This window comes from Eurosta solidaginis, chromosome 3 (assembly GCF_040869045.1).
Source record: "Eurosta solidaginis isolate ZX-2024a chromosome 3, ASM4086904v1, whole genome shotgun sequence".
Lineage (NCBI taxonomy): Eukaryota > Metazoa > Arthropoda > Insecta > Diptera > Tephritidae > Eurosta > Eurosta solidaginis.
Window position 1 is genome coordinate 62,734,159 of NC_090321.1, and position 23,637 is coordinate 62,757,795.

A 23,637-nucleotide genomic window follows, 5' to 3' on the forward strand; every position below is an offset into this window, starting at 1 on the left:
TTACTGAAAACAATACTTACATGAAGTAATAATAATACTAAAAGCTAGAAAATAATTAGGTAGGTCCTAGGTAGTAGTCATCACACTCCTTATTAATCTAGGGCGTTGATCAGACAATTAAATAAAAGCGTTGGACGCGTGAAATTTCTAAAAATGTGAGGCCTAGCATAACCTTATTAAGGTTCAGTTGGTCTTACTTATGACTATCAATAGAAATTTGTATATGTGTTCCAAATATGAGCCAAATCGGACCACAAATACGATTTTTTGAAATATTTCGATCCATGCGCCACTTATCGGAGTTGTTTTGTTTCTTATTATTGCATTGTTATCGGGTTCTGAACTATATTCCAAGTTCCAAGCTTGTAGCTTATCGGGAAGTTACTTAAATTTCAATTACAAAATTCGTTCACAACGGCCGTGCGGCCGGCCTGTCAAGTCAAACTAAATGAAACCGTTTAAAAAATAATAAGAGATAATAGACTGTCCCACTTCAAGCATACACAACTGTATATTTTCCCCTTGAATCGCTTACATATGTACAATCGCACAAGCGCTCCTTGCATTAATTTGCTCGTTACGGCCTTTCTGTGCAGTTTTTCGTTCTTTTTTTTTTTTTGCAGCGCAAACCACAGAACGTTTTGCTGTTGTTGCTCTTTTCATGGTTTATTTCCTTAATTTGATCGCTTCAAGTGGCGCAATTTTAAACTGGAAAAGTGTTTGCCTCTTGAAACATTTTTAATTTTACTTAATTTGCTTGGCTGTGTGTTTTCACAAAAAGTGTTTAACTTAGAAAAATACTTGAAAATGCCCTAAAGTTACTTTTTGCTAATTTGTTTATCTTTTTTACTTGCAGTACAAGTCCGAGCACACTGAGGGATGTTACAATGGAGCATTCATGTGAGTATAAATAAATTAAAAAAAAAAAACAATCAGCAAAAATGAGTTTGAAGTAGAAATGCGGATGACGAAGTTACATATATCCATCCAAAGGTCTCCACCTCAATGTGATCCGAGAGTACGCAAGGGTACGAAAATCGACACTAATGATGACACAGCGCCGAAACCGGTTTGTCTCAAAACCAAATTTGACAAGGGATGACGGAAAATCGTTCCAATATACATCACGTATGAGGGTACTTCAGTGAACAACCGCAAACTTTGGGGCTGAATTTCACTTTCTCAAAAATACGTTTTAGCGCTTCAATGATACCAATCACTAGAGGCGTATGAAACTCGTACGTGTTGCTGCAGTCCATTAGTTGTCACATCTTTCAACGCTGGCTTGTATTGTTGTTGATGTTGTTGTTGTTGTTGTATTAACGATAAAGACACTCCTAGAAGGCTTTGGAGAGTGTTATCGATGTTAATGGTCGTTTGGCTTGGGAACGATTAATATGATCACATTAAACATTCTAGGCCATCCCGCCCCCAAACCCCCTAGTTTCATGAGGAACTTGGGGTAGCCAGATCCTCGCCTGTTAAATATGTTTATGATACATTCATATTTGTAACAGGATTCTCCCCGTGTAGGTGAGGTTGACAATTGGGTTGAAAATTGGGTTTGCAGCTATAAAGCTTTGTATTGCGCTTATCAACGACTTGAATTCCAACGCTGGCTTGTCATTGCCATAAGCATAACACGTCCTGTTAGATGGCTTAGAATATTACCACGGTAAAGCATACTATTCTACAGAAGCGACTAAAATCCTCAGACCTGGAGGTGCAAGGAGTGAAAAACGGTACCGCGGTTAACGATGACACTTTTTATACCCAGCTGTACTTGTACATAGTGTATTATAACTTTGATTGGATAATGTTTGGTTGTACAGGTATAAAGGAATCGACTTCCATATATCATGTATGGAAAAAATAACTTTGACTAAGCCATGTCCGTTCGTCCGTCCACCTGTCCGTTCGTTAACACGATAACTTGAGCAAATATTGAGATATCTTCACCAAGCTTCACGGTATACGGGCTTATCTGCACTCAGAATATATTGGTATTGAAAATAAGCGAAATTGTACAATAACCACGCCCACTTTTTCGATATCGAAAATTTAGAAAAATTGAAAAATGAGATAATTTAAAAACGAATGCCGCTAAGCTAATGAAATTTGGTAGGTGGATTGGTTTTATGACGCAAAACATAAGTTCCATAAATTTTGGAATATGAGCGTGGCACGACCCACATTTAGAAGAAGAAAATGTGGAAGTTTAGCAAGCCGTAAATCAAAAGCCATTAAAGATATTACATTGAAATTTAGCAGAGACACTATCCTTGCCCACTTTCTCTAAAAGAAAGTTTGCAATAAATCTGTGGTATTTAACTACATTCGACTGATATTCTACCTCAGTAGTGGTATGGTTAAGCTAGGATCAAAACTTAAAGAAAATTTTTAAAATGGACCTGAACCGCCCCTTTTTTGTTACTCTTTCCAAAATACTTTTAATGCCATAAGTTCAACAAAAATCTCCCAATCCGAACGAAATTTGGCATAAACATTTCTTTTCATAGCTACAACTGTTTGCTTAGCGAAATCACCTGAAAACCACTCCTACTTCAGCGTTTCAAGTGCATAGCTGGGTATGTAATGTTCGATTTCACCCGAACTTAGACTTTCTTACTTGTTTTAACAGATCACCGACTGATCCTGTTAAATAAAGTGCCAGTTAGCGTTAACCGAAGATGGTGAAAGCGTCCCTTAAAAGTGTGCTTTTACCAGCAGTTTACTGGTAGTCCGCTGCGACTCAAGGAATGATCCGTAGTTTAAACAATAGATTTTCTTTATCTCTACCCCATTTACTGCCAAAGACTCGGGAATTTTGTTGCGTCTGTGTACATGACAGTTTGAATATTTTACGTTTCGAGATGTGTGAATTGAATAACAAATTATATATAACATATCTCTTCATCACCTCTTTAATCCTTTCTGTATCAAAAACAACCAATGATTGATCGATATATGTCGACCGATATTTTGTCAGTAGTGTCGCAAAACCAATTGCCTAGAAATCTAATAGAGTAGTAATTTGGCAGCTGATTGTAGTTTGACGGCCTAATAGTGGCGTCTCATTTTCGGAGCCTTTCAAAAAGTTTTCCAACTGTGTGGAGCATATGTAAATATTGCCCTTGCCAATTGACGCTAGCTGCTGCTTCTTTCATGGATGCAATAAGTCGCGCACACATGCGTTATACATGTCCAGGTTCTTCAAGCGTTCTCGTCTAGTTTTCGCTATCTTCCCTTATTTCATTAGTAGGAAAGTGTGCGTTGATTATGTTATCCATTATGTATCTAATTCCGGTGTAGGCATGTTGTCCCAAATCCGGTTAGTACTATTTTGTAGCCCAGGCCCCTAGGCACATTTATATCTTTGCGAAGCTCCTCTCTATTTCTATAGGGATTATAATCGTCTTTATCGAAGGCATGGATTTGTTGCAAAGCTTGGAAGGGTTGTTGTCAGCATTTTGAGCTTAAACATTAAGTTTTCACTTTCCATCTGCGGATGCTTCCAACTGTGCCCGCCCTAAGCACTTCTTGTCACCCTACGAGGATGGATATTAGACTGGGTCGATTTATTAACCGATATCGCGCCATCGATTTTTCGATAGGATTTGGGCTCAGGAAAAAAGTTCCACTACGCATACCCAAAAAAATAATTCTCGAGTCTGCGAAATTTTTTTATTTTTTAAGGTTTTTTTCATGACCTACTAAAAAGATTTTCATATGTATACCCCGTCCGACCCAAAAATGTCCGCTAAAAACGTTGTGGTTTTTTTGTTTTTTGACAAAAAAAAAAAATAAATATATCGTCGATAACAGGTTTTTTCCTGAGCCCAAATCCTATCGAAAAATCGATGGCGCGATATCGGCTAACTTTCGTCCATAGAAATCGATCCAGGTTAATGGATATACATTGGATATACCTTCCAAAGAGTTTTCGAGTAATTTCCATTTTTGTAATGCTTCGGACCACTATCAATTGTGGGTCTACCACTACTGCTGTCTGATAGGTTTAAGTGCCGTGTGAGTAATTTTGACAACAGGAGGATACGGTTGCTTTGTTCAACTGTAGAGAAGCAGTTAGCAAACGCTGAAGCTCTCAAGTGTGGTACATTGGCTGTATAATATGGTGGTCAAGTCGATTCTCTTCTATGGGGTTCTGGTCTTATTCAAACCACAAGCGGTGCATTTCATACAACACATTTGTTGCCACTAAATGCAATGCTGGATCTGTACGCGCATATCTTAAAAAATAAATAGCCACAGCCCGGGCGGCAAGATGCAGAACTTAAAAATTACGGACATTCGGTATTCTGCATGGCTTCGACTAAATTCCTGGCGAGGCAGGCTGCTGTGCGCTGACTTCCGCTCTTGATGCTAGACTCACCACTTATATTTCGTCAAGGAAAAGTGCAGTGGTAAACCTGATGGGACCTAGTTTGAAGGGCGGGTAAAGGGGAGTATTCTGCAGGAGCTCTGTGTCAGCCGATTACTACATTGAGGATACGGTAGACGGGGTAATATCCGCTGCTTTCATATATTCCCAGATAGTCATGCGGTTATCAAAACGTTAAGCTCTGCCATCTTGAATTAAAGGGCTGCCAGAAATTGCTTGACATCGCTCGCAGTGGTATCGGAGTACCTTTTGGTGAAACTTTTCTGGTTGTCAGGGCATCAGAATATCCCTAATAACTGTCACACTTATACCTTGGCCTGAACTAACTGCTAGTTGAGACTTTTACAATCCGTTGGCCATTAGCTCTTTGCTTCTGGACAGGTAGGCCTCGATTGGGCTAAAGAAGCGGTGGACTGACAACTTGCTTTCAGTTCATTTATGGCTATTGTTTAAGCCGCCTCCAATAAGATCCAGAAAAGTGTTAAAAGTCAATTTCATAATATCAGTTCATGTATTTAAGTTCATACAGAGCGCCTTAGTATCTATTTTGGACAGCCCCATCTGCGTTGTCTGTATGGAGGACGAGTGGCGGGAATCATCCAGTCACTTTATGCGCAGCTTTCCATCATTCGCTGAGGCGTAAATATTTCTATCGGGACGTAGTGGACTCTCTGGCGGGAATATCCAATATCGATGTATGCCGTATCCGTAACTTTATCGTTGACATTCAGCGATTGGCTAAACAATTCAAAGTCGGTATCGCCGTTAGAGAACGTGCTAGCACAGCAAACCAAAAAAAGGTTCAAGTGAGTTGTCTTTACTGGGCAGTGGCCACATAAAAGCGGTGATTTCTGTTTCCATCGCGATATCTGATATTGATTCTTCCTTGCTTGGTCTGGATACGGCCGATGAGCCAGAGTATGTGACTGTTAGTCCCTGTTATTGTTGTTGTTGTAGCGATAAGAACATTCCCCGAAGACCTTGGGGAATGTTAACGATGTTGATGGTCCTTTGCCGGATGTAGATCCGGTACGTTCCGGTAACAAGCACCCTAAAGGTACCAGCTCGACTATCTCGGGAACTATTTAGTATGACCACATGACACCTTCTAGGCCATACCGCCTTCCCACCCACTAAACCATCAGTAGTTCGCCAGAGCCTCGGCTGTTAATTGAACATGATTCGCCACGGCAGGTGAGGTTGACAATTGGGTTGAAGAAGCTATATATTGCGCTTGCAACCCCTTGAGAGGGTTGCGCTACACAACCCCTTGCATCAATTTAGTATTTTAGTCGCCTCTTACGTCAGGCATACCATCGAGGGTATATTCTAAGCCCCCTAACACAGTCTACATGTTATGTTTACTCTCCGCCTCTTGGGTAAGCCGTTGGCATTATCCATTCAATGGCTCATAAGTAAAGTTGCCTGAGATGTTTACTCCGCCATCCCAGCGGGTTAGGGGATTAGAATATACCCGCGGTAGGTATGCCTGTCGTAAGAGGCGACTAAAATACCAAAATCAAGGGGCTGTGTAGCGCAACCCTTCAGGTTGCCAGCGCAATATATAGCTTCTCCAAACCCAATTGTCAGCCTCACCTATCCGCGGCAAATCCTGTTTCACTAACAGACGAGGCTCTGGCGACCCCAAGCTCCTCATGGAACTTGGGGGTGCGGAGGGAGGGAATGGCCTGAAGGTTTAATGTGGCCACATAAATCGTTTCCGAGATGGTCGGGCTAGCACCTTAATGGTGCTGTGGTACCGGAGCGTACCGGATCTGTATCCGGCAAAGGACCATCACATCGATAGCACTCCCCAAAGCCTTCGAGGAGCAACCTTATCGCTACAACAACAACATGTTTACTCCGCCTATTTCTCGGGCCGTGTCCTTCATATCGTCCAACTTTTATTGAAACTTCAGTAGTGTATTGCTCGGTGTCTGGTATCAGCCTAATATTGCGGCGCTCTGGAATCGGGCTCGAATATGGCCGGTCGCGCTTCTTTTTCTTGTATTAAGGCCTCTGCCTCCAGATGGAAATCAAAGTGCCGCGGTCTAGTGTTGTCTTCTAGCCAGCAGCCGGCCGCTTTTGGTTTATATTGATCGCTGAATACTTCCCATTACTATCTTTTTTTTTATTACAGTTTTCTTAAGAATTTGTAGCCGAGCCCTGGCAATTTTTTAAGTTACTTTAGGTTATGTTAAGAGAGCGTGCGTTAGAATTTCCCACACTTCCCCTAGGAGACATTTTTTGTTCATTGTGAGGGCCCTCAGTGAGTGCTGAATGGCGGGTTATTCGTCCAACCTGTTTACTTCCTAGTGATCTTCAACGAACCACTTCTTTTCTCTGATGAGCTTCAGTAGCAGTGAAAGATCTACTTTCCAACATCTGCAGTACTGTCGAAAAACAGTGCGCCCAGCAAAATCTGTCTTATTTTTTGCAGTACTGGACACCGGTAGAGAAAGTGATGATTCGACTTTTCTTCCTCCTCACCCTGACAGCTTCTGCGGAGGTATCTTCTTTGTATGCGCCACTGTCAGAGCATGGGTTCAATAGCATAATTACGCGTAGGCACTCTAACTGCAGATATGCTTAACTTGAAAAAGAAGATAGTTTTTTTACTATTCAAAGATGGCCATCGCAATCATTCCAGTTAGTAAACATCATCTCATATTCCTCAATTTTATTCAGGATATAACTCCGCTGTGGTCGTACGGAGATATCCTTCTTGCTATGTCCATTACTGAACCTTCTTTGGCCATTCTCATTCATTCCCTTTAATATCGCTGTGCCGCGTGATCCAGCAAACGGAGCTTGGCTTTGACTCCTCCACGTGATATCTGACTTTAGCACGATGGATTATAATGCATTTGAGGCAATGATCGCTACATTGCTGTCTGGGGCCATATTATCCTGAAGCAGTCTGACTGCTCTCTGTATAACATAGATCTCCACCTGGAAGACACTGCATGAGTCAAGAAGTCGGTACGATTAATTTACCTGCAGATGCTTAAAGTGTATTCCAGCTCCACTCCCCTTTTACATTTTCGAACCGTTTGTGTTATAGAATACAGTCTGGCTGCTCTCTGTATAACTAGATATCCGCCTGGAAGATACTGCATGAATCAAGAAGTCGGTACGATTAATTTACCTGCAGATGCTTTAAGTGCATTCCAGCTCCACTCCCCTTTTACATTTTCGAACCGTTTGTGTTATAGAATACTAATCGAAAATTCGTAGAAGTTCGAAAAGTCATAAGCCAAAGTCTGCATCACATCCATTAACTGCGAAAGGTCCCGTTCGGCCTGACTTTTCTTTCGTCCCACTCACTCCCCTGATTAAAATGTTTGTCCACGCAGTAGGTGCTTCAAAATGTGGAATATTTTTGACAGAAAGTTGAAAATTAGTTTTGAATTGTGGAAACAAGAAAAAATAAAGAACTTTTTATAAATCATACTTTCAAAACTACATAAATTCAACACCTATTCAACATAAATTCCCCAAATAATTGAAATAATAACAGTTTTTGGACAATAAACCACATTCACCGCACCCACAACACCGTACACTCGTCAACAAAGAGGTCACCCAAACGCTAGTCAAATACACTAAACTGCATAATAGTGAAATATAGTGCATAATAGTGAAATATAGTGAAAGATATTTGTAAATATTAGTTTTAAAAAAATTATACGCGAAGCACAACGAAGGCATGAGCAAGATGCGTCGAAGTTCATCCAGCCTAAGTAGCTCGCAAGACTCGTCAAAAGAGAAATTTATTGTATTTAAACGTAATTTACAATCGTCGCCCTTAAGCGAGGCGGAAACGAGCGCGGATGGTAAATTGGGAATGAGATAAAGAATAAGAAATAATAAAAAATTGTAAAAAATGTTTAAATTTTAAACTAACCCCTTATTTCTCTGTTCCACAGATGGTGTTGGATTTCCGTGTGTTAGCTTACAGGGGCATGGCACGACATCGCCACCCGTACAAGGACGTTCGGTACGCGAATTCGAAGAGCAAATGGCATCGTTGCGTAAGGAGAATTTTAACTTGAAATTACGTTTATATTTTTTGGAAGAAAGTGTGCCTGGCTATCATCAATCGAATCAAGAGAATCAAGAGTCGTTAATGAAGCAACTAATTGATACGAAGGTATGCGTGATAAGAGATTTTGCTTATCAACTTCTTCTACTAATGATATTTTTTATTACTTAATACAGGTTGAAATTGAAATTTTGCGTAAGGAGCTTGATGAGAAGCAAGAGCTACTAAAGGAAGCTGCACAGGCCATGAATCACATGGAGCAAATACAAAAAGAGACTGAGTCAAAGGGTCAAGCATTTATCGATGAGCTGAAGCAAAAGATACAATTTTTGGAGGTAAGAAAGCAAATTTATAAAAATGTATTTTTCTTTTTCGAACACGTCGTATCTCAACAATGTTTTTAATGTCGTTTTCGAATTTGTAGCCAAGATAAGGTAATATTTCCTCAGGTGTCGAATACGTAACCATCGGTCAAGTTTTGTAAAATATTATCGAATTTTGAGTTTTGTTAGATGAAACCTAAAAAGCTATCTTTCTATTTCACTTGTGTACAACGCCGACAGAGATTCGAATACAAACGCAACTTTTTTGTAGTAGATTGTGTTTACGTGGAGCATGTTTGAGCACAGAATTCACACCTGAGATGTTTACTGCTTGAAGTACAAGCTAAAACTGATTGATACCTTGCCTTACTGCTTCTCTGCCGCTGCGCACCCACAACATGTAGGTGAATGCCAAACAGTTTTCCGAAGCTCTACGAAGCTCTCGCGTGCACCATTGTTCTATTTCAAATATCGTGAAATACTTCGTAGGCCTGAAATGGAAATCGAAACAAGGCTTACTGTTATTAAAGAATCCCAACACACCTGATATCTATCTGATAACCAGACTAACTACCGGCAATATAATTCTCCAATAGAATTTTTTTGCTTTGGTTATGTAGTGCTTTATGCACTAACCGCGTTTTATGCTTCTTTGCTCAAAAATCTAGAAACGAGTACCCGAGTGTCCGATTTCCGCTCTTCCCCCGAGTGCCTTCGAAGGGTCATATAATAAATCTAAATCTCTCGTGGCCCACTGCTGGAACCGCGTTAAATACAGGCACGACGGTTGTACGTTACGCGAGCTCCACGGATACTTCCGTGTTAATGGGCAAGGCAATCATCCGTCCGTTTTGTGTGTTGCATTCTCAGGTCTTCATATGAATTACACTGCCCGGAGACAGGTCGCCAACAGTGTATTTCACCCTCCTTGGTTGTTCAGCTTAGTGACGCGCAGTGTCTAACAGCATGGGCAGTTGGCATTGCCATTCGGCTCCGAAAACTTCTAGCTTAAAATAATTATTAGCCGCACAAATTGACTTACCTGCAGAGAATAACGTGCCAACAATCATCGTCAACTCAGGGAGAGGCGCCAATGCAACAGGTACAACAGGAAAATTGTTGTCTATCAGAAGCTTCAGTAATTTCTCGTTTCTCATCGCCAAGCCAGCGTTAACATTCCTCAAGTACCGCAAGGGGCAGGATTCCTAGAGGAAATCTTCTTGAGCATTGTAGATTTCTTGCAGCCTTACACGTTTTTGCAGAAGCTGCTATACTAATCTCGCTTGGCATATCTGAATTCCGATTTGTATAACACCAACACCTTGAAGAGCTAGCAGTCCGGATGTAAATTGCTCTTGCAAGTTTTATTGAAGCGTAATCTTTTAGAAGCTGTCTAGTTCGTCAAGATATTCCTATTGCATAGGTGAAGTTTTCAACCAGAGCGTCTAATCACAATATTTCGTTTAACTCCCAACAATACAGACCCAATTCGTGGGTCTAGGATTTCTAACTTCATTCACCAAGAACTAAATATACCGATAATGAGAAAAAGATTCATTACTACCTTACCAACCTGGGTAAGGTCCAAAAGCTCTCTTGTTGCTATAACAACGAGCGGGTAATCCGCCCTGGGTCAGATATAGAGCCCCTCATCTACAATGAAAGTCTCAGCTCTCGCATTGGTATCCGAGCTACCCCAAAGCTGCTTTTTTAACAAGCACACATTATTTTGTCCTATCTGCCCCACTGTGCACCAATTGTTCTACCGTTACTATTCAGCTACGGCTCCGGAATAGGTGCTGTAACCATGCCGCCTTGCTTGAGGCTAAGCAACAATTAGCGGAACCCGCCTAGGATGGATATCCATCATCATCATCCATTCAAAGCCAGACGCCCCTTTTCCGTCCTAACTAACATGCGACAAACACTGATGGCATTTTTTTTTTCGCTGCTCGAATCGGTCCAGTCCGTAGCCACAACCATTCGTACTGCCCTCCTAAAGACGCCTCCGCCTTATTATCAGTCCTTGGACGAGAGCAGTCACTTCTATTGGGATCTTCGTGGTATATTCTTACCACCACATGCTCGAGACGATAGAAAATTATCCCTCTCGTATCGGAAAAAAGCCTCAGTGATCGCAACATCCACCCCGCTTCTATCAAGAACGCTCAGAGAAATTTTCTCGATTTCGAACACCGGAACACGCCTGAAATTAGTTAGATTCTGAAATTAGCGCGTTTCGGACTCACCATGTATAGACCCTATAAAATTGTTGCACAGCGGTTGTTGTTTTTGCTTCAAACTAGTTAGTCGAATTCGGGGATTGGGATCTCTTTGATCGGATGAATCGAAAATGAATCGTATTTAAATTGGTCGAATTAATTAATTAACTAATACCAACTCTTTTATTACTTCCTTTTCGCAGATGGAACGTGATATGGAAAAGTCTAACCGAAGTGGCTTTATGAATGATTTGACTGGACGCTCAGAGATTTCGGAGAATGTGAATACCTTACAAAAAGTTTGTACAATTTTACTTAGCTTATTATTGCGTATAATTAAATAAATTACAAAAAAAAAAAACTCAAAAACTTAACAATTATTTTTTGCTTTTTTTCGAAACTTTTGCTTTTTCTAATCGATTAATCTTTACACCAAACACTATTAGATACGCGAACTTGAAGGCATGGTTACGCAATCTGCAGAAAAAATGCTTGCGTTACAAACACAAAATGACAAATTGGAAGAGACAATCACAAAACGCGATGAGACTATCAAAGAGTATGAAGAAAAAGTAAAAGAGTTGGCATTTCAAAATGCTGAGCTACAGGAAATGTTGGAAAACAAAGAGCGTGACATAGCAAATATAGAGGTAAGTTAGAAGTAGATTTTATAGTTATAAGTTTTAACTTAGGTGCAGTTTTTATGTAAGTTTGAATTGCATTTGAGGTGTTGAAAGCAATTACGTAAGTGGTACAGTTAAATATATTTGGTTTCGATTTTGCGTTCCTTTTGCTTTTTCGTTTAACCTGCCATTTGTCAATTTTACCCATCTATCCTTTTTCTTATCCCTTATCCTAATAACTGCACGCCACTTAAAAAGCTTAACTTGAAAAGTATGCGCATTACTAATGCCGATTTGAAAGAAGATAATCGTAATTTAATCGATGCTTTGAAAGCTACTCAAGATAATTTCCGTAAAGAATTTTCGAATATGAAAGTGTGTGAAAGAAGAATGCGTGAACAACAGGATGCTCTTAGTAAAATGCAAGTAAGTTATAACGCTTGTTTGTTACCGGTTAGATTAATGGTAGATATTTTTGCTTTTGTAGCGTTCCATAGGAGCTCTTTAAAGTTCGTAACCATGCTAAAATTCGTAGAAGCAACATCGTATTCTAGACAACACATACATTTATTTCCGAAACATACTAGAGCTCTTATCCAAAATCTTGAACCTAATCAGCTCTAGACGATGTTGCCTCAGTGGGCTTACGGAGCTTACGCTTGTCTATTCGTATGTAAGCGATCAGGATAGGAGGTTTACGCTTCAACTTACAGGGATATTGTAACGAATTTTGAGAAATTCTACTATTCTGCTATCGTTCGAATCGCTGAACTGTCGAATAAATAACTCAAATATTCAGTCCTTTATTAAGACTACTTTGGGAGTAGTACTCGCGTACCTCGCTAAAGCGTGTTAAAATAAAAACTGACTCGTTTTTCCTCAGCTTGCGTTGCTTTTATACTCTGTTGCCTCGTTCGCATATTTCTGCCAAGGTCTAGACTTTTCACGAACATGTCTTCTGGAACAGTTGTATCTCATACTTGGTTATTTAGCTATATGCGTGTGTACGTGTGAGTAACAACTTCTGTTCTAGCTGATAACGTGATGTGTGATTGTTTCTCTTTCTTCAAGCTGCTGGTTATGTGTACGTATGGCTGCTTGCTTTGATGTGTTCATGTACATAAGTGTGACCGCTTGCTTTACTATGTACATGCACATAAGTGTGTCTGCTTACTTTATTGTTGTTGTGCATTTATTTAGTAGCAGCATAGTGATGTATAGAGCTAATATTTGCCACAATATTTATATGACAACAAGATCAGATGTGCCGGCAGTGGATTAAAGATATATCCAAATAACCCCGCTTCACACGGTAGAGGGTGGTTTAAGTGAAAGGATTTTTGACTTTGGTCTTACTACTGCTCATTTACAGTATTCGGGCCTGTACACCAGCCTCGTGCGACTATGGCGAATAGTGTAACGCAAAGACTTCTTCCTGGTAAGGATTTCCATGTAGTTAGCATAGTCCACGACCTGCCAGCGCATACACTCTTTGACAACAAACTGAAGTATAGGGTAAATAAGACTTCAAAAGTGGCCCACTTTTCTTAACGCACCCTGAATAGCTCCAATCCAGCCCCGATACAAGCAGTTGGCGTCAGAGCCAGCGCATATGAACCTTTATCGATAGTTGAAGCATAGAAAGAAATACCAACTTTGAACTATGTGATTTCGAAACTAAATTTTCAAGGTAGCAATCGCATGTACATATATGCATAAACTTCTACGCACTAGTAGCCTGAGGAAACCGAGTGTTGTTTGAGATAGCTGAGGAACAACTTTTGTTCTTGCTACAGCGGGGTTGCAAAAGTGCAGTAGCTCATGGGTCCTTCCCTAAAATAATCATGTGTTATGTGTGAGCAGAATACTGCGAGATTTTCAGAATTCTGCAATTACGCACACCTTTTTTCTCAGAAGTTTCTCTGGAATTTTATTTGCAAGTACGCAACCCAGCCTGAAGTAGATTTGCTATTTTAATACAGAGCCGCATAACAGAATGTAATGTAATTTTAAATCGCAATTCTTTTCAGATAGACAAAAAGTTCTTTCATCTCAAATATTATTTCGAGCTATACCTCAGGCGGAACCCCAGTGAACTTAAAGTGAAAAAATGTGATATTTATTGGTCTTGTCCAAAGCTGCAAGCCTAGCACTTGCAGCGAGTTAATTTTGAAGACATAATCAAGAAATCCGAACTTATGATAGCTTAGACAAAGTTTGCATGACCTAGAAGGTTCAGATGGTGAGAGATGGTCGGGATGTATCTTAATCTTGTTAGTTTCTAGACTAATCTATATCCGGCAAGTACCATCAACACTCCCCAAAACCTCCGGGAAGTGTATCGTTATAACTAAACCAACAGCAACCGTTTCTATGCCTTAGGAGACGATGTAGAATGGGAAATTATAGCGCCCGACTGTTGGACGCCTGTGAATATTCACACAAACACGAGCAGCAAGTGCTTTAAACACATCTTTGCATAAGATAACTTAGAAACATGTTGCATGACCTAAAAGTTTCATAGCAGTCATACTAATCCTTCACGACACGATCGAGTGCTTCTTTCTAGAACTTTTTGTATCTTATCGGTTTGTATCTTAACGGTGTTACTTTCTAGAGCGTACGGATCTATTTCAGGACAAATACCATCAACATCGATAACACTCCACAAAGCCTCATGAGAGTGTCTACGAGTTACAACAAAACCAACAACAATCGTTGCTTTGATATTTGAGGTACTGTTGGGCAGGGATAGCCAGCGCCCGCAGGTTGGGCGGTTTGGAGTATACATACACAGAACAACGACTGCTGCGAACATATACAGTGGAATGGCTTCCTTGAAACTGCTGAAGCTGCTCATCCTTTCCGTTAACGCTTAATTGCTGACCTTGAGTCCTGTACACATTTTGTTTATAGTTGTTTTTTTTTTTCAATAGAAGTTTGGCCTTTCATTCACATTTTTGGAGTTGCGCACACACGCTTTGCATTTTCTATTTTAAGTTTTCAAAATTTTTTCCTTTGCCCTTACCTTTTTCCAAACCCCATTCACAAGTCGACGATTTCCATCAAGACAGCAAATACGGCACGACTACTCGAACGCATTCAAGATTATGAAAAAATGGTAACCAAAATGAATTTCGAACGTAATTTGGCCAAACGTGAGAATCGTTTCTTCCGTGCCATTATCGGCAAATTACAACGAAGCAAAAATGAATGTTTCACCATTGAAAAGGAAGAAATCTATAAGCAATATGGTCATGAATATGATGAGAAACCAGTCGATTGTAATAAAAATTACGAAACGAATTATTATGATATGTTGAAGGCGCGCGGTGATTTCCATGCAGAATATTTACTCAAGCAAAAATTATGTGTAAACTATAGTAATACTTCTACGAAATATAATAAAGTTGAGAAATGTGAACGCGATATGCCGGAGAGTAGCGCCTTAGTGAAAAATTGTTACATGCATGATGGTTGTAGTCCACATCGTCGTCAATATCAACATCATCAGTGTGGCATCGGAAGTGGGAGTAGTCGCTATAGCATTGGCGTTGGTGATGGCACTAACATTGCATGTGATGAATTGGAGTGTAGCGATCATGAGCCGGGATTTCCAATACGTTACACAATCAGCGATGCGAGCATGTTTGCTGGTTGCGGAGAGTGTGGCGGTGGTGTGCCATGTACATCTCGTTCCAATAGTTGTACATCATTGCAAGCAAATTTTTCCACCTGCAGTGTTTTTGGGAGCTGCCGAGAGGGGTCTCCGCCACCGCCCAATCGGCGGGAGTATGCGACGCAGCCGGTGAGTTTGATGTGAAAATACGATTTTTTCTGAGGTTCGCTACCCAGTAGTGCAGTTTTTCGAAAGTACTCAGCATCAAAATATAGAAAGACAAGGCCCTTTGAATTCAACGGTCCCTATGTCCGTTGTTTTATCGAAATATTAACTTTGCGGAATTTTCGCAAAGTCGTCAGTGACAGTGAATTTACATTGGAATCGAAAAACTTTCCGAGTTAGACAATTTTAAAATCTTCAAAAATTGCATATTTTGGAATAAGTAAATTTATATAAAATATGTATTCTATGCTTCTGATAATCCGAAATTTTCATCTTCGAAAATTTTGAACTTCGCTAACAATGTTTTCTTCCGAGGAAATACATTAAGAACGCTCATATAGCCACAATACACATACATTTTCAATTTCGAAAAACGCAGAAGTTAAGTCCGAACCATCCGAAATTTATTATGTTAGACCATGAAATAACTATTTTGGAACTTCGAAAATTGAAAACAAAAATCCCTGAATACCGGTCGAAAATTCTTATATGCAATTGAACTTTCAAAACTTAATCCTTACTGGAAAATAATGCGCGGTTTCTGAAATTTCGAATTTCGTTATTCGAACAAAATGCGGAAATCTTCAGAAAATTTTAAACACAGAGGAAAATAGTGCGCGGTTTCTTAAATTTCGAACATCGCTGAAGTTTCGTTTTTCGAACGAAATTCGGTAAATTTGCAACATATAAATATACGAAGCGCATGCCGTGCAAAATTTTTAATTTCGAAAATTTCGCACATCGCTGAAAATATCTTCTTCCGAGCAAATATATTTGGTAGGTAAGCCACCAATACACCTACATTTTCAATTTCGAAAACATGTAAGATCGTAAAATGGTTTGACTCGGCAGTAATTAAACTTGAATTGCCCACATTATTATTTTCGATTACACTGTGCAACAACCGGATGGGTATTGGACCAAACCCACTTTTTTTGTAGAGATTGAGGCTTAAGTATACAAAGTACTATCTCCGTTTTTCCAAGTTAGCCTCAAAAAAATAGATATCGGTTTTCAAAGTTCGAAATTCTACATTTCGAATTTTTTTTTTTTGTTAACGCGTTCAGCAAATTAAAAAGTAAAAATGTGGTTGTGGTCCGCCTTTTTCTTTTATTTGAATGGCTGAATTCTTTTAAAAAAAAACAAAAACAGTACGAGCAATTCTAGTAGAGAGTATGTGCAGACATGAAAGTAGTACCCACTATCATGGGACTATCTGACTTTTCACTTCGTATAACAGCTGTTATACTAAATTTCTCAAAAAAAAAAAAAAAAAAAAAAATCAGGCCTTCAAATAAGGGAAAAGAGCGGGCCACGACCATATTTTTCCTTTTAAAATTTGCTGAACGCGTTAACAAAAAAAAAAAAAATAAAATTTCCAAATGTAGAATTTCGAACTTCGAAAGCCGATATCTATTTTTTGGAGGCTAACTTCGAAAAACGGAGATAGTACTTTGTCTACTTAAGCCTCAATCTCTACAAAAAAGTAGGTTTGGTCCAATACCCAGAAAAGAAGTTGATTTTGTCGCATAATGTTGATACGACCGAACACTTTGCGATTTCGAAAATTGTTATAACAGGCAAAAAATTACTCTGAAGTTCATATTAAGCATTTAACCTTCTAAACATATCTTGTAACGGGAAAAACGAATGCATCGTGAAAATTTAAATAAAAAAAACCTTAGACATTTTTTTATTTTGTCAACGAGTAAATCTAACAAGCGCATATTTTGTATTTCGAATGATAGTGCGCGGAATTTACTAATTTCGAACATTGCTGAAAATATCGGGGTTCGAGAAAGGTTTGGCAAATTTCGTATTTTGGCAACGAATAAATGTAAATTTTCAAATTTCGAACGTCGCTAAAAACCTCGTTTTTCGAAACAAAATTTGAAAAAAATCAGATATTTTTTATTTTATCAGCGAATAAATCTAGCAGACGGATTTTTTGTAACTCGAATGATAATATTCGAAATTTTTCAGTTTCGAGCATCGAATTTTCGTTAGAAGCAAATATGTACATTTTTAAGGCTTAAAGTTTCGAATTTAATATGAACGCAAAATATTTGACTTGAAAACGCAAACATTTTTGAGAATTCAGTGTATAGATGTGGACCTATCATTCAGAGTTGAAATCATGCTACCTAAAGCAAAGTTGCGCTGCTCAATATGGAGGTCATTCTAAGTCAAGTCGACCAATTTTCACTCTTTTTTTATATTCAAAGAAAAACTTGATATTTTGTGTGCCATACAAGCTCACTACTGGGTATAGCTATAATATTCGGTTCCGCATAAACTTGGGCTGTTATTGGTATAATACTTTAACAATTAAATAAATGATTTTTTACACTTTTAGAAGAAGAAGCACCATCAATTATCCAATGTGGATGGCATACGCTTTGTTTATTCAAAATTTGGAAATTTTCAATGAGTTTCACATATTATCTCATATCATTTCAAACATTATATCTAAATATTGGTCACACACCACAACACATTCCTTTGGGTTTTACATCGCTAAGAAACTGCTTTCCATGTGCTGGTCAAAATTTGTTTCACTGTCAATGGGTACGAATGATACGCAGTTTGAAAGATCGCAGAAAATTGTGTTGAAAAGAAGACGCCGAGAATTAGTTGAAGTAGCCGAAGAAATGCGTATTAGGCGCGGAAGAACGCTTTGGATGCTATGCTATTGGCTGCTACTTAATTGAGTGAATTTCGAATTTGTTGTGCATATCGAATTATTGTTTTATGTATTGAAATTTTCTTATAATAATCATCATAGAATATTCGTATTTCTACTATGTGTATGTTGATGTGTGTATTTTGCGGCGGATTTTAAATATTTATGTTTAGTACACATATATGTACATATATATGTATTTATATATTTTTATATGAAAAAATTTTGTATGTTTGTAAAAACCCTTGTAAGTTTTTTTTTCATGAAACAGAAATAAATTAAGTTTGTTTACTACTAAAATTCCACCTCAAATGCAATGAAAAGCTGAAAGCGATAAAAATTAGTTAAAAAAATTATGACTAGCTGGTAAATGTTTTCACATTTCACTTTCTCTTTCACACAGATTGAAGTAAAAGAGAAAAAAATCGAATTGGCTAATAAATTGTGCGAATTGGATGATATCCAGCAAGAATTGGAAAAAATGCGTAAAAGTTATGATGCCTCTTGTCGTACCTTAAAACAAATGATGCAACGCGAGAAGAATCTGCAAGACGGTTCGTATCGTGCTTTGAGTGATACGGAGGCATTGCAATCGAATACACAAAAATGTGATCATGAGAGCAAAATCAAAAGTCTGGAAGCTGAAGTGAAGAAGAAGACTGCTGACTTACAGGTAAGTTGTGTGTGTCCATATAAATTTGAAACCGAACGAATTTTAAAAGTTTATAACATGAATACACAGTCCCTTACTAGCATCTAATACCAGGCCGCATGCCGATAGAGGGATTTTCAAAGTTAAATGTCTCCTGCGCCACCTGTTTGGTCTTTTTTTTAGAACTTTGCATTATAAAATTGAAAAGAAATCGAACAACAAATCGACTGCTGAGTTGAATAGTACATTATCCTGTCTACCAGTTCGAAAGCGTCCTATACCAGAATATTTTTCAAGAAACAATTGTCATCCTTAAAATGACTGTAGCGCCACCTGCTAGTTCTGTGTTGTTTTAGAAATTTCAATGCTAAGTTTGAACCAAACCAAAACTTCATTCTAAACTTGACCAAAACGGGTTTTACGAGACTACATCGCTCACTTGCCGTCATATAAAGCGGTAAGAGCTATTTCCTAGGACTACTTACTGCCAATTGAACCTGTTCTTGTTGTTGTTTTTGAAGCGATAAGGACTCTCCCCGAAGGTTTTGGGGAGTGTTATCGATGTGGATTGTCCTTTGTCGGATGCAAATCCGAATATGTGAAGAAGATTCAGAGGATGCTCACACATACACGAGAAAAGCTTTTTCATTTCATATTGTGTCGAATATTAGCATCACTAACTGATACTCACATCACTAAGGTTATTAAACACAACAACAATAAAGCAAGTTGCCACTCCTGTGTACGTAAACAAATCAATCATCATTTACTCACATACATACAAGGCAATGGAGAGCTAGGCACAAACACATGTAATCATCAGCCGAAGTAGTACTCACATATACACACGCATATGGCTATGCGAGAGACTATAAACTACAAATATACATGTACATATATGGCTGGTAACCATGCATGAAGTTCTCGAAGTTACTAGACCTTAGAAGAAATGTGTGAACGAGGCAACAGAGAGTATAAAACCAGCGAAAGCTTAGTAGTCAGTAATCAGTTTGATTTAAGCACGCTATCAGTTGCGAAGTGAAGTTTAATTGTGAAGTACTCTCAAAGTAGTCTAATAAAGACGATTTTTCAATACATAATATTGGAGTTATTTATTCAACAGTTTAGCGATTGGAACATTAACAGAAGGTTTGGAATAAGCGGAATTTTCCTAAATTCGTTACAATATAATATTTTTTCTGAAAATTACCAAAACCGGTGCACATTTCCGTGATATTTTCCAAAATTTAACAGGCGGCTTAAAACACGCAAAAAATTTTTTGAGGAGTTTAACACATATAAGTCCACTTTATATATCGTTAGCTTAATGTCAAAATGTGGTAAGTCACTTTTTACGAATTTTACTGGAGACGAAAAAAAATTCGTAATTTTTGAAATAACTGATTCAAGGTTCGATTCGAGCTCAAGGCCAGAACAATAATTTTTTTCTAATGATAATTATTGTTATTTTTCCCTCACTAGGGTAGGCACCTTGTCGTTGGTGTGAGGGCTTAGCCGAACTCCATAGCGCCCGACTATGAGGCGGAGCTGTTTAGGACTGACATCTACGCCGTTTCGCCTCATAGGAGGGCGGCGGGATGTCGGTGACCAAGAACTGCCAACCCCTAATCCAGGGTGTTATGCGGACCGTGCCTATTGGACGATTTGCAGCCAGGGGATAAATTCGGCTGTATTCGAACGGAGCCTTCCCGATACCGGGCCATCTCGGGAAGTATTTATGGCCTTACCGCAGTAAGGGGCGCTGCTGTGGCGGACGGTTCTTTCCCCGTATATAATACTGGACCGCTGAGCCCGCCTTGTCGGGCAGGTGGTCGTACGACCAAGATGAACAACTCATTACCTGAACGTAATAAGGAGGATGTAAAGAGGAGGACTGAGTCGCAATCCAGGGACGACAAATACGAATTAAGCGATGCGTCGGACTCGGGGAGCGAGAGTAGTGCTGATTCAATGAACTCCGTGTTGGAGAAGCACACAAATGAAAACGGAGTAGAAGAGTGGAGAAGGGTACGGAGCAGAGGCAGTAAAAGAGCTCTCTCGCAGTACCGTGCAGCACTAAGAATTGTACAACGCTTGGGAGCAGTGGTCGACCCAACAGAAGTGGAGATCGAGCGCTTGGAATGGGCCCATGAAGCGGTAGAAGTAGGTCGAAGGCAGTTCAAAAGGTTTGCTGCGAGAAACCCTCGGTTCTGCAACCGGTACGAGGAGGAAGAAGCGTCGAATGGCAGAAGGCAGAAGGCGACAAGCCTGCTTTCAAGAGGCAGAAAGGACCCAGTCCTAGAGCCGCGAGGCAGGGCAGTCGCATAGACAAGACAAGTAGGCCCAAAGCTGTAAGACAGATGGGTTCCAATAGCGAGGTAGCAACTACCTCGAAAGCTGCCAGTCAGAGGGAAGTTCCAACTACGGAAGTAGGAGATAAGCCAAAGGGAGATAACGCTAAGACTCCGGCTTTCTCGGAGGCGCTAAAGGGAGTTAACGCGAAGACTCCGGTGTTCTCGGAGGTTCCAAAGGGAGATAACACTAAGACTCCTGCTTTTCCCGAGAAGATGAGTGATGTGGCAAAGCAGTCACTGACTGTGGCGCTGGTTGATCGTAGCAGTCCGTTCGGACAAATGACTACTGAAAGGTGGAGATCTGTGGAAAGGGAGCTTATTAGCTTAATGCTTAAGATGATGCGGGAACAACCAAGTGAGCCCCTTCCAACCTTTGATTCGGGGGGATGGTATAATGGTGTGAAGATGATAGCGTGCGACAACATCGCGAGCTTGCGGTGGCTGGAGGAAGTCGTTCCAAACCTCCAAAGGCAAGGCACGAACGCGCGGTTTGAGGTGGTGGATAAAGCGCAAATCCCCACGGTACCAAAAGTTAAGGTATGGATACCATGCGTGATGAAGTCGGAGGATACACTGCGACTTCTGCAGAATGAGAACCCGAACATACCGACACAGGATTGGAAGGTACTTACTGTATCTCGGCCTACCGAGGATGGTCAGTTCTACATCTTCCAAATAAACAAGCAGGCGGAGGATATTTTGTACACGCAGCTTGGCAAAATGTCCTTTGGCACTGGCAAAATTTACATGCGACTCAGGAAAAGAAGTCCCGAGGATAAAAATCCTAACACGCTGGAAGTGGGCGAAGTCGAAAAGGACCTCAGAAGCCTAAGGGAAAAAAGACAGGTGGAGGTCCCCGACGTCACCACGAACGTGCTAGAAGAGGACCAAACGCTAAATGGTGCTGTGACTCGCACAGAGGAACACACGGCACAACATTCACGAGGGGCTGAAGGGCGCCTCGAATACTCTAAACCAAAAGGGCAAGAGGAGGACGACGACGTCAAGACGAAGGTGCTGGAGGGGGACAAACAGCCCAATGGTGCTGCGAGTCCTACAGATAAACCTCCAACACAGTAAAGTGGCGTCGAGCGAACTCCTCCTAACCCTTGAGGAGGGTTCGTTTGACGTGGCGCTGATCCAGGAGCCGTGGCTCTCATCGGGAGGAAAGGTTTCTGGACTTAGCGCGCGCGGGTTTGGCGTTTACTACGCACAAACGGAAGGACGGGTGCGAGCTGTAGTAATGGTAAGGAAACAGCTGCATTCATATATGCTGCCTAATTACACCACCGAGGATCTCGTAGCAGTGGCCGTTGAGCAAAAGAATAAGCAGGCATTTATCCTGGCGTCCTGCTACATGGCCCATGCTGCGGAGGTTCCACCGATGGAGTGCAAAAGGCTAGTACAGGAGGAAGGGCGCAAAGGGCGGTTGGTCATAGGCGCAGATGCAAATGCGCACCACAATGCGTGGGGAGGAGCAGATACGAACGAGAGAGGCGAATCTCTATTTTGTTACATCCTGCAAACCAATTTGCAGATAGCCAACAGGGGAAATGTTCCCACATACATTGGTCCAACATCCAGCAATGTTCTGGATATTACATTGAGCTCCGAGCGTGATATATCAAGGTATGATTGGATGGTTCTCGATAGACCATCCTTCTCCGACCATGCGTATATAAGCTTCAGCATCCCACTAAAGAGGGTAGAGAAGGGAGGAACCTTTAGAAACCCTAGGGCTCGAATTGGACTAAATTCCAGAAACATGTAGAAACGAAACTGGGACAACCCAAAGAGGTTGCTAATGTAGAGGAACTGGAGGAGTCGAATGAATTCCTAACAAGGACGCTTATGACTGCGTATAACAAAGCTTGCCCTCTAAGAAGATTCAGAGGAAAAGCAAAGCCGCCATGGTGGAGCAATGAGCTGAGTCTTCTAAGAAGACAGGTAAAAGAAATGTTTAAACTCGCAAAGACCGCGGAAAGCGAAGCGTGTCGGGACGAGTACAGGGATCTACTGAGGATCTACAAGCGTGAAATTACCAGGGCGAAGAGAAACTCATGGAAAAGTTTCTGTACGGACATAGAGTGCTCCAGTGAAACAGCACGGTTGAAAAAAGTCCTAGCAAAGGGAAACATAGTCCAGGGACTAATAAAGAAAGAGAACGGGGAATGGTCACGTGATAGTGAGGAATCCCTTAAGGTGCTTCTCGATACACATTTCCCATCGGGAGACGGTTTAGAAGAACCAGCAGACATCACTCACACTTCGATCACGGAGCTAGTGGTGCCGGGCTTGGTGACCGATACCAAGATCGAGTGGGCAGTGAAGACGTTTTCTAAGTTTAAATCGCCGGGCCCAGATGGTATATTCCCAGCCATGCTACAAGTCTCAAGTAGGGCGGTCGTGGAATGGCTTCAAATAATATTCGATGGGTGCATAAGACTGAATCATGTACCGCACTCTTGGAGAACTGCTCGTGTAGCTTT

General features: G+C 40.4%; 2 protein-coding genes across 9 annotated transcripts in view; both read left to right on the forward strand.

The window, feature by feature from the left end:
* Positions 1-23,637, forward strand: part of LOC137243827 (centrosomin-like) — a 148,535-nt gene that overhangs the window by 105,345 nt on the left and 19,553 nt on the right. For all 8 annotated transcript variants that reach the window (XM_067771988.1, XM_067771987.1, XM_067771993.1 and 5 more), the window contains 6 exons: positions 857-900; positions 8,332-8,555; positions 8,624-8,782; positions 11,196-11,291; positions 11,439-11,642; positions 18,546-18,815. In XM_067771988.1, coding sequence (XP_067628089.1) covers positions 857-900; positions 8,332-8,555; positions 8,624-8,782; positions 11,196-11,291; positions 11,439-11,642; positions 18,546-18,815 — 997 coding nt within the window. The remainder of the gene's footprint in view (positions 1-856; positions 901-8,331; positions 8,556-8,623; positions 8,783-11,195; positions 11,292-11,438; positions 11,643-18,545; positions 18,816-23,637) is intronic.
* On the forward strand, positions 11,653-18,499 carry LOC137243829 (uncharacterized). The gene is made up of 3 exons (XM_067771995.1): positions 11,653-12,041; positions 14,668-15,423; positions 17,816-18,499. The coding sequence occupies exons 1-3, from the start codon at positions 11,889-11,891 to the stop codon at positions 17,888-17,890; spliced, it is 984 nt and encodes a 327-aa protein (XP_067628096.1). The 5' UTR covers positions 11,653-11,888; the 3' UTR covers positions 17,891-18,499.

Excerpts from the sequence above, each read along its gene's own strand:
- LOC137243829 (XM_067771995.1), top strand. The coding sequence starts at position 11,889 with ATGCGCATTACTAATGCCGATTTGAAAGAAGATAATCGTAATTTAATC. Across the intron at positions 12,042-14,667 it reads ATGCTCTTAGTAAAATGCAA|TCGACGATTTCCATCAAGAC; the intron begins GTAAGTTATAAC and ends CCCATTCACAAG. Across the intron at positions 15,424-17,815 it reads GGGAGTATGCGACGCAGCCG|AAGAAGAAGCACCATCAATT; the intron begins GTGAGTTTGATG and ends TTACACTTTTAG.